The sequence below is a fragment of the Artemia sp. Qi Xiang Cuo genome, chromosome 11 (assembly GCF_049724085.1).
Source record: "Artemia sp. Qi Xiang Cuo chromosome 11, ASM4972408v1, whole genome shotgun sequence".
NCBI lineage: Eukaryota > Metazoa > Arthropoda > Branchiopoda > Anostraca > Artemiidae > Artemia > Artemia sp. Qi Xiang Cuo.
In genome coordinates this window covers 6,582,913-6,599,796 of record NC_142804.1, presented here as the reverse complement: position 1 = coordinate 6,599,796, position 16,884 = coordinate 6,582,913, and the positions used below count along the sequence as shown (strand labels likewise).

The window sequence follows — 16,884 nt, the reverse complement described above, 5'->3', positions numbered from 1 at the left end:
ATACACTTATTTGTAGTGAAGAATATAGGTGTCTTGAACAGTTTTGGAAAGAGCTAATAAAATTAAACTGAATCCCATATGATTTTTGGAATAGAATATCGTTAATAAGTTTTTTTTGGTTGGGGGGGGGGCATGGAGGGAGGGCAAGCTGTTAGCTCCCATGAATTTTGGAGTGAAATAAAGCTAAGTAGTTCTTTTTTTTTTTTGGGGGGGGGGAATCTGGCCTGGGAGAGCGGGCCAGGGGTCAGTTTCCAAGATTTATCATTGATAATTTTCTGAGGAGGGAGAAGTATTAGGCCATGCAGGATAAGGGATCAGCTCCCATAGGTTTTGAAATAAATATTGCTAATAATTTTTTTTTTTTTGGGGGGGGGGGCGTCGGGCCATGGAGGGACAGGGGTGAGTTGCCATAATTTTTGGAAAAATTTACTTTTAACAATTTTTTTTGTTGTAATTTTTTTTCGGGGGGGGGGGGGACGGGGCGGGTCATTAAGAGAAGGCCAGGGGTCAGCTCGCTTAAGTTTCGAAATACAATATCGTTCATAAGTTTTTTGAGTGGGATGGGGAGTTTGATCTATCTGACCTTTTAACTATTTTCAAAATCCCCGCATAAGAACCTTATATGTAATCCGGACATAACGTACAACACCTGTCCCAGAACTCTGGGGGGTTGTGCTGACCCTAGAGTTTTTGATATCCGATGTTTTGACTTCATAGCTATCTCAAAAATTCGATCGGATGGACTTGAGGTAAAAAGGCAGGAGGGCTAGCAGCCCTCCGGTCCCTTTTGACTCTTAAAAAGGGAACTGAAACTTTCACTTTCCAATAGAATGATCCCCCGACGAAGTTATACGATCATTCCTTCCATACAAACCACTTGTGCCCCGGTGCATAATTTACAACACTTGCCCCCAGACTCATCAGATTACTTTGGGCTTCTAAATTGAATTGGAAGTTTAAATTTCTAGTCATTTGAGTCCCCCCAGAGTTTATCTCTTCCATAAGAACCTTATATGCCTCCGGGTATAATTTAACACCGTTAGCCCCGTCTCTGGAGGGGTATGCTGACCCCAAAATTTTTGTTATCTCATTGTTAGATTATTTAAAAAAAATAAATGTCAAAAAATTTTGATTGAATACGTTTGGAGAAAAGAGGGTGTATGTGAGGAGGGGGTAGATGCCCTCTGTTCACTTTTGTGTCTGAATAAGGTAAATATAACTTTCAAGTTCAATTCATATTATCCACCTCTGAATTTTATACGACCACCCCTTATATAAAAAGCTTATATGCCCTCGGTGCAGAACTTACAACACTTTCCTATTGGCCCTGGGGGGTTGTGTCAAACCCGGAGTTTTCGTTATTTTATCTTTAGACTATTTTGAACAAAATGGCTATCTCAAAATTTTGATTCGATGCGTTTGGGGAAGAAAGGGCCTAGGGTGGGCTAGTTGCCCTCCGATTGCCCACTTTTAACTGGCCTACCAATTTGCAATCGAATGAGCTTCCTCTGGAGTTTATACTACCATCCCTTTCATAAAAGCTTATATGCCCAGGGGCATAATTTACAACACATACCCATGGGTTCTGGGGTGGGCCATGTTATCCCTGGAGTTATTGTTATATGATTTTTGGTCAATTTTGATCAAAATGCCTATATAGAAAATTCGATCAGACACATTTGGGGAAAATAGGGTTGGCATTGGGGAGGGCTAGTTGCCATCGGATCACTTTTGACTCTTATAAATTAGCTAGAACTTTGTATATCTAATCATTCAATTCCCCTCCGAAGTTTATACGACCACCTCTCCCATAAAACCTTATATACCCCAGGGGCACAAGTTAACAGTGTCAAAATCAATCCTCAGCCTCGAACGCAACCCTTAGTTTCTCTGCGCTTTGGGGGGTATGTTGACTTCGAAGTTTTTGTTATCTGATCATTGGACTATTACAAATTAAATGGTTATCTCAAACCCATCGGATGCACTTAAGGCAAAGAGGGCGTAGGGGGGGGGGGGGCTAGATGTCCTATGATTAATTTCGACTCTTAAAAAGATAACTGGAACTTTCAATTTCCGATAAAATGAGCTACCTCTGAACTTTACATGACCACCCCTTACATAAAAATCGTATATGCCCCCGGGGCATAACTTAAAACACTTGCCACTGGGCTTTTGGGCGTTGTATCGACCCTGGGTTTTTTGTTATCTGACGTTACAATTATTTTCAACAAAATATCTCAAAATTTTTATTGGGTGGATTTGGGGAAAAAAGAGAGTGGGGCGGGGGGGGGGGGATAATTGACCTCCGATCTCTTTTGGATCTTACAAGGTGAACTAGAAATTTAAATTTCCAATCAAATGAACCCCTTCTGAAGGTTGTACGAGGATACCTTCTATAAAAACTCTATATGCCCCAAGGGCATAACTTACATTGCCTAACACTAGGCCCTGGATGGTTCTGTCCACCCCGGAGATTTTGTTATCTAATTCTTGAACTAAAATTAAAATTTGTATCGGATACGTTTTGGGAAAAAAGGTGTTGGGGCTAATTGTCCTCCAATCACTTTTGACTCTTAAAAAGGGCATTATAACTTCCGATTTCCCTTCGTACGAGTCCCTTCCGAAGTTTATAAGACCATCCCTTCCATATGAAGTGCCCCTGGAAAAAAATTGGAGCTTTATAGCCTTGGGGTTGGTTGTGGGAGGCTAGATGCCATCGGATCACTTTTGACTGTTAAAAATGTAAATAGAACTTTCAATTTCTAATCATTTGAGTCCCTCCGAAAATTATACGACCACCTTTTCTTAAAAGCCCAATATGCCCCCGGGGCATACGTTACAACCCTTCCCCCGGGTTTTTGTTTTTTAGGGGGGGGGGCTATGTTGACCCCGAAGTTTCTGATCGTTGAAATATTTGAAACAAAATGGCTATATAAAAATCTGATCGTTGTAATATTTAAAAAAATGGCTATATAAGAATTTTGATCGGATTAATTTGGGAAAAGACGGGGGGTATATGCCCACCAATCACTTTTGATAACTCTTAAAAACAAACTGGAAATCCCAACATTCTGATTGGATGTATCTGGGTAAAAGAATGTCTGGGTGGGTGGGAGGATTAGATACCCTCCGATTCCTTTTGACTCAAAAAAGGCAACTCGAACTTTCAATTTCCAATCAAATGAGCCACCTCTGAAGTTTATACGACCTCTCCTTACAGAGAAACCTTATATGTCCCCGGGGCATAACTTAAAACACTTGCCCCTGGGCTCTGGGGGTTTGTGTCGACCCCGGAGTTTTATTATCTGATTCTTAAACTATTTTTAACAAAATGGCTATGTCAAAATTTTTATCGGATGGGCTTGGGGAGAAAGGGCGTGGGGGGCCCCCCGATCTTTTTTACTCTTAAAAAGGGAACTAGACTTATACAATTTCCAATCAAATGATCCCTCTCTGAAGTTTACGCAAGCATCCCTTCAATAAGAACTATTTATGCCCCCGGGGCATAACTTACAACGCCTGCCCCGAACCCTGAGGGGTTGTGTCAACCCGGAGTTTTTGTTGTATGATTTTTGAACTATTTTTTTAAAAAATGGCCATCTCAAAATTTTTATCGGATGTATTTGGAGGAAAAGGACAGGGGGTGGGGGGGGGGGGCTAGTTGCCCTCCAATCACTTTTGACTCTTAAATAGAACACTAGAACTTCCTATTTCCATCTGAATGAACCACCTCTGCAGTTTATACGACGACCCTTCCAAATGAAGTGTCTCTGGGGAAAAAAAATAATAAAATATCGGAGTCACATGGCCTTTACTATAGGTAACGCTACAGCGTTGCCTCTGACTCTGAACGTTTTTCCAGCCATGGTGGAATTCTTCTTAGTGGAATTTTTCATGGAAATTCCCTCCCACCCTCCGGATGGAAAATTTTTCTCGCAGAAAATTTGCCAATAAAGAATTTCTCTGTGAAAAATCCTCACCCCATGTAAAAATCCCTCATAGAATTCCTCACAATTCCCTCAGAGCATCTCCACATGTAAGACATAATATCCAACGAGAAAGTACGACAAATAAAACGCAAATTCTCCCTGTATAAAATTTCCCCTGAAAAGTTCGCTTCCAGAAACTTCCCTCCCGATGAGAAATTCTCCCTGTTGCAAATCTATCCTCTGAAAGTCCTCCCCCCCCCCAGAAAAACGTCTGCTTACTTCCCTTTGACAAATACTATGTGTAAACAATGGCTAAATTTCATAGCTTACAGCCCTTTCTCCAGGGACTGTAGGGGGTCATGTCATCCCTAAACGTATAATAATCGGACCTTTCGACTATATTGAAGAAAATGGCTATCTGAAAATTTTGATCCGGTGACTTTAGGGAAAAGAGCTTGGGAGGGGGTTTAGTCACCCTCCAATTTTTTCGGTTGCTTACAAAGTGAACTAGAACTTCTAATTTCCACTCAAATGAGAATCGTTGCTTTAATAGAATCACCCCTGAGAAGAGCAAAAAAAAAAAAAACAAAAAAAAAAACCTACATTCGTGATCTTTCTTTGGGTAAAAAATAAAAAATTCCACATTTTTATAGATAGGACATAGAAACATATACAGTAGGGTTCTTTGATATGCTGAATCTGATGGTGCGATTTTCAACAAGATTCCTTGAAGATGTGTCCCCTTTTTTTTGAAAATCAGGCAAATTTTATCAGGCTCTTAGCTTTTGAAGGTTGATATTGAGCTTAATGAATCCTAATGAAGTCATAGGCAGCCAGGGACCAGGGCACTTTTTTTAGACCATGGTACTTTGTATGGAAGGAGTTGTCGTAGAAACCTCGAAAATGGCTCATTCGATTGGAAATTGGAGTGGCTTGTGCCCTTCTTAATAATCGAAAGTGATTGGAAGGCAACTAACACCCCTTCCACGCCCACCATTTCTCCCATCACATCCAATCAAAATTTTGAAATAGCCATTTTGTTTAGCGTAATTGATTTTCAGATAGGAATTATGTTTTTGAGGAGGACCCTCCCCCAGAGCCTTCAGGGCAAGGGTTGTAAGTTATGCCTTGGGGACATAGAAGGTTTTTTTTTATAGAAAGTGTTGTCGTAAAAACTTCAAAAAAGGCTCATTCGATTAGAAATTCTAGGGCTAATGCCATTTTTAATAGTCGAAAGTGATTGGAGGGCAACTAACCCCCTTCTCAAGCCCAATCTTTGCCCAAACACAACCAATCAAAATTTTGAGATGACCATTTTGTTTTACGTAGTTGAAAGTTCAGGAAATTAGGTCTTTGAGGATGGCACCCCCCGACTCCCCAAAGCTCTCAGGGCAAGGATTGTAAGTTGTGCCCTGGGGGCATATAAGGTTTTTATAGAGTGTTGACGTAGAAACTTCAAAAAGGGCTCATTTGATTGGAAATTAAAATGGCTAGTGCTTTTTTTAATAGTTGAAAGTGATTGGAAGGTAACTAACACCCCTTCCACATCCACCATTTATCCAAAAATATCCAATGAAAATTTTGAGATAGCCATTTTGTTCAAAGTAGTTGAAAGGTTCGGAAATTTTATGTTTGAGCATGACACTCCCCCCACAACCCTCAGGGTAAGGGCTGTAAGTTATGCCCTGCGGGCATATAAGGTTTTAATTGAAAACATTGTCGTAGAAACTTGAAAATGGGCTCATTCGATCGGAAATTCACAGGGCTAGTGCTCCTTTTAATAGTCGAAAATGATTGGAGGACAACTAACCCCCCTCTCACGTTGACCTTTTCCCCAAACACATCCAATAAAAATTTTACATATTAGATCTTTGAGGATGGTAACCCCCTCAGAGCCCTCATAGCAAGGGTTGTAAGTTATGCCCTGGGGCATATAAGGTTTTTATAGATAACGCTGATGTAGAAACTTCAAAAAGGGCTCATTAGATTGGAAATTAGAAGTGCTTGTGCCCTTTTTAATAGTCAAAAGTGATTGGAGGATAACTAACACCCCTATCAAACCCACCATTTCCCAAAACATATCCAATCAAAATTTGTATATAGCTATGTTTTTCGACGTAGTTAAAAAGTCCGGGAATTATGTTTTTGAGGATGACTCTCCCCCCACAGCCCTCAGGGCAAGGGTTGTAACTTATGCCATGGGGGCATATAAGGTTTTTTCTATAGAAAGTGTTGTCGTACAAACTTCAAAAAGGACTCATTCAATTGGCAATTGAAAGGGCTATTGCCCTTTTTAATAGTCAAAAGTGATTGGAGGGCAAGTAACGCCCACCATTTCCCCAAACACATCCAATCAAAATTTTTGTTGAAATTTCTGCCCTGGGGGCATATAAAGTTTATATAGAAAGTGTTGTCGTAGAAACGTCAAAAACGGCTCATTCGATTGGAAATTGAGAGGGCTAGTGCCTTTTTTAATTTTTGAAAATGAATGGAGATTCACTAACGCCCCTCTCACGCTCACCATTTTCCCAAACACATTCAACCAAATTTTGAGATAGCCATTTTGTTCAACATAGTTTAAAGTTCTGGAAATTAGGTCTTTTAGGTTGACAACCCCCTTACAGCCCTCAGGGCAAGAATTGTAATTTTACCCTTGGGGCATATAAGGTGTTTATAGAAAAGGTTGTCGTAGAAACTCAAAAAGGGCTTATTCGATTGGAAATTGAAAAAGCTAGTACCCTTTTTAATAGTCGAAAGTGATTGGAAGGCTTGATATTTTTATAGTAAAGAGTGGTGTGGGTACAAAGTATTATTATTACTTTTTAAGCCCCTTCGTATCGAAGGAAATGCCGTAGAAAGTTCGAAAAGGGCCCATTCGATTGAAAATAGAAAGGGCTAGTGCCCTTTTTAATAGTCGAAAGTTATTGGAGGGCAACTAATCCCCCTCCCACGCCCCCCCACCCATTTTACCATTATGTTTAAAAACTAAATATTGCCTTAAGATTAAATAGAAATGCACTGTGTTAATGCTAATTCCAAATAAGGCATCTCAGCTGTAGCCCAAGAACTACTGAGGGTATTATGTTCAAACTTTCGGGGCTACTTCTTCTCTTAAAATTTAACCAAATCAAAATAGCGTAAGTGTATCCAAGCTATCAAAGAGAGTAAACAGATTTTTTTGCTAATGGTATCAAATTGTCTATTTCAGGTCAACTAGAGGCGGTATGAAACTAAATTAAACACTACTATTTGTGTCCAGATTTTTAAAAGAGTGTAGGCTGTTAAAAATTGCTGAAAAATTTTCACCAGCATAAAAATAGCAGGCCAAACTAAAACTTCTTAAAAAAACGAAAAAAAAATTCTTAAAAAAAATGTTAACTATTATTTTCTTTTTCCCTGAAAAGACTATATCAATATAGAACGAACAGAATTTAATTAAAAAAAACTTTTTCCACAAAATAAGTTTTTCAAAGAAAATTAAACAAAAAATGAGCAAAAATAATACCAAATAATATAGCAAGCGTGAAACTACCATAATCAGCATCGATAAATAAATGAAACCCAAAACGAACAGATATTACAATAAATAACCGAATCAAACTCAAAACGGGCAGAAATTAACATGAGTAGGTCTCAAAACCCCTTGCCTTTCACAGGGTACAACAAAATCTGCGATGTATTTAAGAAATACAAATTAACCTGCATTGTTAGTTTACTGTATCCATGCTTATATTGAGTAATCAAAACGTTAATATTATTTTGTTAATTTAAGTAACAAAAGTAAAAACATTTATATTTTTTTCAAGACATCCATTTTGTTCAACGCAGTTGACAGTTTAGGAAATTAGGTCTTTCAGGATGATAACCCCCCCCCCCCATACACCCTTCAGGGCAAGAGTTGTAAGTTATGCCCTTGGGGCAAATAAGGTTTTTTTTTAGAAAGCGTTATCGTAGAAATTTCAAAAAGGGCTCATTCAATTGGAAATTGAAAGGGCTAGTGCCCATTTTTAATAGTAGAAAGTGATTGGGGGCAACTACCCCCTCTCAGGCCCACCATTTCCCCAAACAAATGCAATGAAAATTTTGAGATAGCCATTTTTTTTCAACGTAGTTGAGAGTTAAAGAAATTAGGTCTTTAAGGATGACAACCCCCGACAGCCCTCTGGGTAAGGGTTGTAAATTATGCTCTGGGTGCATATAAGATTTTTACAGAAAGTGGTGTTGTAGAAGCTTAAAAAAGGGCTCAGTCGATTAGCACTTGAGAGAGGTAGGGCTGTTTTTAGTAGTTGAAAGTTTGAAGGGCAACAAACCGCCCTCTCATGTCAACCATTTCTCTAAACAGATCTAATCAAAATTTCGAGATAACCATTTTTTTTCAACGTATTTTAAAGTTCTGGAAATTAGGTTTTTGAGGATGAAACCCCCCCCCAACCCTCAGGGCAAGGGTTGTAAGTTTCGCCCAGGGGCATATAAGGTTTTTATAGAAAGTGTTGTCATAGAAACTTCAAAAAGGGCTTACTCAATTGGGAATTGAGAGGGCTAGTACCTTATTAATAGTCAAAATTTATTTGAGGGCGAATACCCCTTCTCCCCCCGCCCCGCCACCCATCATTTTCCCAAACACTTCCGATCAACATTTTGATATAGCCATTTTCTTGAACTTAGTTGAAGGATCCGTAATTTATGTTTTTGAGTATGACAACGACCCTCCCCCCCCACAGCCCTCAGAGCTAATGTTGTAAGTTATTCCCTGAGGGGATATAAGGTTTTTATAGAATGTATTGTCGTAGAAACTTCAAAAAGGGCTCATTCAATTTGGAATTGAGATGGCTAGTGCCCTGATTAATAGTCAAAAGTGATTTGAGGGCGAATACCCCTTCTACCCCCTCCCCACCACCCATCATTTTCCCAAACACTTCCGATCAATATTTTGATATAGCCATTTTGTTGAACGCAGTTGAAGGGTCCGGAAATTATGTTTTTGAGTATGACAACAACCCTCCCCCCCCACAGCCCACAGGGCTAAGGTTGAAAGTTATTCCCTGAGGGCATATAAGGTTTTTATAGAATGTATTGTCGTAGAAACTTCAGAAAGGGTTCATTCAATTTGGAATTGAGCTGGCTAGTGCCCTGATTAATAATCAAAAGTGATCGGAGGTCAAATTCCCCCCACGCCCATTATTTCCCCAGACACTTCCGATTAATATTTTGATATAGCCATTTTGTTCAACGTAGTTGAAGGGTCCGAAAATTATGTTTTTGAGTATGACAACCCCTCCCCCACAGCCCTCGGGGCTAAAATTCTAAGTTATGTCCTGGGGGCATATAGTGTTTTTATAGAAAGCGTTGTCGTTAAAAACTTCAAAAAAGGGTCATTGGATTAGAAATTGTGAGGGCTATTGTTCTTTTTACTAGTCGAAAGTAATCGGAGAGAGAATCACCCCCGCCCCATGCCCATCATTCCCCCAAACATTTCCGATCAACATTTTGATATAGCCATTTTGTTCAAAGTAGTTGAAAGGTCGTAGTTGAAATAATTTGTACTTTACTGAAATTTTTTTTTAAATGTTTTCACTTTGATAACTTTAAGAAATCGAAAATTAATTAAGATTTTAAGGAATAAATATCAGCTTGTGTATACTAAACTGACAATGCACACTTTTTTTCAGTAAATTCATTTGAATTTTTTTCAGTAAAGTACAAATTATATTCTGGCTTTTAGAAAGCAAGGGGTTTAGAACCCTACTCAAATTAATTTCTGCTCGTTTGAGTTTGATTCTGTTATTTATTTTAATTTCTGTTTGTTTTGGGTTTCATTTGTTTATTGACAATGATTTGTGGTAGTTGTATGCTTGGTAGATTATTTGATTCTATTTTGTTCATTTTTGGTTTAATGGAGTTCTTTACTTTTTTTTGAAAAACTAATTTTGTGGAAAAGGTTTTTTTTTAATTAATCTGGAAAAATATGGAATTTTGAATTTCTTGCCAACAGAAACATCACGGATGCGTGTTTGTTTGTTTTTGTTTGTTTTTTTTCGTTTTTTTTCCTGGGGTAATTGTATCGACCCAGTTGTCCTATAATGTCGCGACAGGGTTTTTTCGAATGGAAATTTAAAGTTATAGGGCCCTTTTTCAGTGACCAAAATAATTGGAGTGCAACAAGGCCCCCTCCCACGCTCTTTTTTTGCCAAAGTCACCAGATCAAAATTTTTAGATAACCATTTTGTTTAACATTGTCGAGAAGTCTAATAACTATTCTTTGATGACGACTTAATCCTCCCAGTCCCTGTAGGAAGGGCTGCAAGTAATGAACTTTGCCCATTATTTATATATAATATTAGTTATTAGGAAGTATACTGACGATTTCAGGGGGGGGGGTTTCCTGATGGGAGAGGAGGTCGGGGCGGGGGGTTGCGTGGGAGGATCTTTCCATGGGGGAATTTTTTTATGGGGGAAGAGAATTTCCCAGAAACAGTCACAAATTAAATAAAAAAAAGTTTTTTTTTAAACTGAAAGTAAGGAGCGACATTGAAACTTAACACGAACAAAAATTATATAAAAAAAACAAGTTTTTAACTGAAAGTAAATAGTGACATTAAAACTTACAACGAGCAGAAATTCTAATTTTTCGAAATTATCCGTAATTATTCGAATAATTCCGTAATAATTTCTCCATGTTTAATTTCTCTTTCGTAAAATTACTCCGCATATGTAAGGCGCTGTCTCCTCCTCAATGCCCCACTCTTTACGCTAAAGCTTTTAATTGTTTTAAAAAGTAGAGTTGTGGGAAAGAGTAAAAAAAAAAACTTTAGGGTAAAGACTAAATTTTAAAGATTAAAGAGGCGTTGAGGAGGGGACGGCGGACAATAGGGGACAATATTTTTTTCAGGAGCATCATTCTATTTACAAACAAATCTACAAAAATAAGTGCTAATGAACATTTCGGTTCGTTAGGCTAATACCAACTTCCAATACAAATTTTATATAATACAATAAAAAAAAAACAATATACCCCGCCAACGGGCTAACAACACAACATCGATACTAATTCTTATATAATGAATTGCACTACTAAAACAAAATATAAATAAATCAAAAAATAATAATTATTGTTACAAAAATCTCTCAGATTTCCCAGGAATATACTTCGGTCATACTCATGCACGACCACTATTGGCAAGTAGTGCCGACCACTGTGGCCGACCACTATTGGCAAATGCCTCCAAGATTTTGGCAAGTCGTGCCGAGCAGAAAACTATGACCGGGTTGACTCACACTGTGGCCGACGAAATTTATCTGCGTTTCTCGTATTATTAAATAAAAAAAACAAGTTTTTTCAACTGAAAGTAAGTAGCAACATTAAAACGAACAGTATTAGATTTTTAGACTATGCTGAACAAAATGGCTATCTCAAATTTTGATCCGGTGGCCTTGGCAAAAAAATGAGCTTGGGAGGGGGCCGAGTTGCCCTCTAATTTTTTTGGTCACTTAAAAATTTCACTAGAACATTTAATTTCCGTTCAAATGCTCCTTCTCGCTACAGTCCAGGACCACTGGATTGATACGATCACCACTGGGAAAAAAGAGAAAAAAGGAAAAAAAACACGCATCCATGATCTTTCTTCTGGTAAAAAAAAAATACAAAGTTCCACATTTTAGCAGATAGGAGCTTGAAACCTCTACAGTAGGATTCTCTGATAAGTTGAACCTGATGGTAAGATTTTCAATAATATTCTATGCTTTTAGGGGATATTTCCCTGCAAATTTTCTAAGGCTCGTACCTTTTGATGGATACCAATAAATTTGATAAAATCTATATATTTAAAATCAGCATAAAAATCCAATTCTTTTGATGTATTTATTGGTATCAAAATCCCGTTTTTTCGAGTTTTAGTTACTATTGAGCCGAGTCGCTCCTTACGTACAGTTCGTTACCACGAACTGTTTGATATTGTGAAGATCCACGCCAGTTATAGACAATTGGCATTTGACTGAAAAAAAAGTATATTTTCAATGTTTTCACTTTTTCAACTTTAGTAAATCTAAATCAGTAAGACTTTTAGGAATAAATATCAGCATATCTATACTAAACTAACAGTGCACATTCATTTTTTTTTACTTGCTTACAGACAGAAAATGCAAACCTTAGTCTACTGTCATAATCTCTTGACAGTTGCCTTTTGTGTTCAAAATTGTTGTTCTAGCTGGTTCCGGTTTTTTTTTATGAAGCAAATGAAGAACCCATGTTGACTTCATTATTTTTATCCTATTTTGTTTTAAGCTGTGGCCCTTGTTGCCCTGGATGTCAAGCTAGGCTGTCTACGTGGAAATCTACCTGCTGATAGCGATCCTCAGAAAATGATTGACGCCACAGTTTCCACTTTTACTCTCATGCAAGAACTAGAATTTAATGGTCCTCATTTCTGGAAAATATTTCCCTCCAAAAAGTTAAAACAGTTGTTTGACGTCCAAGACAGTTTTGTTGAGTGAGTCATATCTTTCTAACATTTTATTTTATTATTAAGAGGCTTCTGTACAAGGGTGCCAAATTAAAGAAGTGTAGGGGGGCAAGGACTTCTTTTTCATTGTTTTCAAATAAAGATTTAATGTAAGTTGTTTTTCAAAGTCTCGGCGGGGGGGGGGGGGCAATTGTTTAATGAGCAAACAAAAAGTCAGAATCTTGTGAGGTAACAGAATTTCCCACTACCTCCTCCCCTCTCCCAATTGCAGCTCCTGCTTTCGCAGGGTTAATATAGTATGGTAAAATGTTGGCACACCTCCAATAGTTTTCATGTTTTGGCTGTTGTAATAAGTGAAATAGATTATAACTGGAAGTAGCCTTGCTCAACTCAATTTACAAATATGTTAATAAAAGTTTACTGAACTAGCAATAAAAGATATAAAAGATGTTTTTTATTTTCCTCAAAACTGACTGTTCAGCATACATGAAGGAGGTTTTCTAATAAGGGGGTAAAGTTGTTTTTCCTTTTCTCTAATTAGTGCAATATGCTTTAATAACTGAAAAGGTGCCCTAACCTCGGCAAGAGTACTGTCTAACACTGCATGGTAAGTATTCAGATTAGTTTTATTCTAGTCAGTCTTGACCCCGCGCTTCCTAGAACTTGGAGGTTTGTCAGGTCGAACACGATTCTCTCGAAAAGTGTTAACATTTGGGAAACGGTCTGATAAACAGACGTATATATAATAATAATAATAATAATAATAATTTATTTATAACCCACTTTTAAACAAAACAAGGGGAGTAAATTACCGTACACTAAACAGGAAGAAAAATCATTTACAGAGAAACAAAGATAACTTAGACCTTAATCACAGAAAAAATCACACGGATAATATTATTGTTTGGGCCTAGGGACACAAAGGCATGTCTTGCTAAATTAGTACTAAGCAATTCAAACGATTGGATAATGTCGGTAGCACCATACTTCTCAAAAGTACATGCATTACGATATGAAGCGGGAAGGTACATTAAAAATTTGCAATATCTAAAATAAACAATACGGGTCTGGGGCAAATCATTCTTATTCAATTAAATAAAAAAAAAGTTTTTTTAACTGAAAGTAAGGAGTAACATTAAAACTTAAAACGAACAGAAATTATTTCGTATATGGAAGGGGCTGTCCCCTCCTCAATGCCTCACTCTTTACGCTATAGTTTGATTCTGTCTTACAACTTTATTTTTTAAAAGAATAAAAAACTTTAGCGTTAAGAGCGAGGCGTTGAGGATGGGAAAACCCCTTTCATATATGTAATAATTTCTCTTCGTTTTAAGTTTTAATGTTGCTCCTTACTTTCAGTTAAAAAAACTTGTTTTTTATTTAATTTCTGATCGTTTTTTAGTTAATGCAGCTTTTACTTTGGCTCACCGTCATTGAATAAGTAAAACCAAATTTGTATATTAATTTTACTTTTCTTTTGCTAAATGGCTTTCCAATAAACCAAAACCAATACTATATGTAAACAATGGGCCAAGCTCATAACTTACAGCCCTTCCCCTGGGAACTGCGGGGGATCAAGTCATCCTAAAAGACATATTCATTAGATTTTCGACTATGCTGAACAAAACGGCTATCTCAAAATTTTAGTTGGGTGACTTCGGGAAAAAAGTGAGCGTGGGAGGGGGCCAAGTTGCCCTCCAATTTTTTTGTCACTTAAAAACGGCATATAACTTTTAGTTTCCGTTCAAATGAGCCCTCTTACGATATTCTAGGACTACTTGATCCATACGATCACCCTTGGAAAAAAAAAACAACAAATAAACATGCATTCGTGATCTTTCTTCTGACAAAAAAAATACAAAATTCCACATTTTTGAAGACATGAACTTTAAACTTCTACAGTCAGGTTCTCTGATACGATGAATCTGATGGTGTGATTTTTATTAAAGTTCTATGACTTTTAGGGGTTGTTTCCCCCTTTTTTCGAAAATAAGGCAAATTTTATCAGGCGCGTGAGTTTGGATGGGTAAGACTAAACATGATGAAACTTATATATTTGAAATCAGCATAAAAATTTCATTCTTTTGATGTATCTATTGGTATCAATATTCGATTTTTTAGAGTTTCGGTTACTATTGAGCCGGGTCACTCCTTACTTACAGTTCGTTACCACGAACTGTTTGATAACGAATACATTCCACTTAAAAACAAAATGGAACGGTCACAATTTGTGGAATACATTTTAGCTACGGCTCGGCGTGAATATTTTCCACGGTTAGGTATAATTTTCACATATCCAGTCTTCATATTTTCTTTAATACATCTCAGAACCTGAAGTCACAAAAAAGGGAGTGTAGAAAAATTACTAACTCCTAACCACAGTAAACTCGAACCATTGCGAATTACTAAGGATCCACGGGACAAATTATGAGCCGATGATTTGGGATTAGTAATAAGAACGTGTTTTTAATTATTCTTCTTTCATTTCAACGAATGGCCCTGTTTCATCTCACTTCGTTTATCAGTCCTGGTTGAACTTTGCTGAAGTAAGGATCCTGGGATTGTTTTTAAAATTTTCATTTTAGTTTTTATTGGTCGTATGTTGTTGTAAGTCTTTCTTCTTTTATATATTTATGTTTTGCAGAAGATAGTTCTTGGATATAGGGCTGAAATATTCATTCAAAAAATTTCCACAGTCTTACCAAAAAAATTCCCTATTGTTCTTCTTGTTTGTGATGTTTTCAAAAACAGACCAACATTCCAAACATCATAGAAATACATTGCACAGATAATGCCAAAATAGACATGATTCGGCTGAAAACTAACAGGTCGTCCGCGTACGCAGCATAAAACGCATCAGATAAATTATATGAGGGCCTGATTCCTGATAACACATTTTGAATGCAAACATTAAATAAGTAAGGTGATAGTACTCTACCCCGTCTGGTACACATTGAACTGGTGTATTACCGTAGTACCCTCTTCTGGATTTCAAACGAAGAAACGAATTACTATACCAAAATTTAAGTACATATATGACAGAATGTTTCACTCCAAACTCTAACAAAGAGTGCCGCACTTGCGCATGGCAAATACTCTCGAAATCTCCAGACCAATCCAAAGCGCAAATATGTAATTCATAAACTTTATACTAGGCATGAAGAAGAATTTAAGCTAAAACCTTATGCGCATGTTGGCACCGAATACGAGGTTAGTGCCGGACAATCATAACGTAAATGATGAGCGTTAATCCCATCAAGGTCACTGGATTTAGACTTAAGTTTAAGCATAAAATTAATAATACTTTTAGTTTATACAGGAATAACATGACGTTGTAAAACTTTATGTGGCAAACATTTTGAAACTAAGCACTGAAAATGATAATGAACACTATACTCCATCTTAGAAAAAATATTTTTACAATGCCTAAGCCAAGATAAACCTAGGATAACATCACTAGTTAGTAACTGCACGTTTAGGTAACTCAGCACCATTATAACGAACCAAACGAAGATACCGTCTAAACCCCGTATTGTCTTACTTTTATCAAACACTTGGCATCACAAGGACCGCCCACACGGAATCCAGATGCGTTTGATATTGAGTCATATTGACTCAAGATGAGCAACGGGCCTGGGCTTGGGATGAGCTTAGCATGAAATTGATTTCACATGCACAAGCTATTGTAAAAACGCGGGGGATTATTCCAAAAAACTTTCCACTAGTCTCCGTTTAGATTTACCTGACTTTTGCCTCAAAATACCCTATGCCAAAATGTATTGCCGTACAGAGTATAAAGATGGGTTTTCCTTGAAATTGAGATCGAAGGATCTTTTGGGTGTTTCTTTGCGAACACGGTATACGACGGTTTAAGGTTAACAATACTAGTTTCAATAGCGGATAGAACTGTTCCAACAGGCTTGGGGGTATAGTTAACAAGCTGTTAAACTCTGCACATAGTTTAATCATTTGCATTTCAGAGCAGCGGTTACTTCTAAAGGAATGACTCGCACTTCATTCGGTTCAGAAATTACAAAGTGTGGAAGAGGGATATCCTTCTCTTCGCAGCCCTTTAGCGCTTTAATTGTGTCGAAAATATCGTGGTCTGTGAGCGTCCTGTGGTCTTAGAGCGTCCAAGAATACGTATTGTTGTCCCAGCCAAGGGCCAAAGCACTTCCCCACCATTGAGAATTGTTAGTGCCGAAAAGACTTCAACTTCTTTTTTTTCTGTGTCTTTTGACGGACTTTCCCTTTTTATTGCACGAGCATCAAAACTCAATTGCGCAATCCACGTCAGTTTCTTATTGCTAGCTCTCAAATCAACCCCAGCCGGTCTTCAAAAACACAAAGTCCAAGGGAGCCGAATAGTAACTACTAGGTTATGGAAATCTTTTTCCTCGAGATGTTGTCACATTGATAGAATTATTAATATAATTCTATTACTATTATGCATTACTTTTTACCCCCGGGCAACTTCGTATAGAATTGTTCTTCGT

The 16,884-nt window shown here is 37.5% G+C and overlaps 1 protein-coding gene across 1 annotated transcript in view; it reads left to right on the top strand.

Moving 5' to 3' along the window:
• The window catches only part of LOC148946579 (putative cytochrome P450 49a1), a 141,657-nt gene that overhangs the window by 11,292 nt on the left and 113,481 nt on the right, over positions 1–16,884 (top strand). Inside the window, exon 3 of the mRNA XM_089097464.1 lies at positions 12,211–12,415. Within this exon, the coding sequence (XP_088953590.1) occupies positions 12,211–12,415 (205 nt within the window). The remainder of the gene's footprint in view (positions 1–12,210; positions 12,416–16,884) is intronic.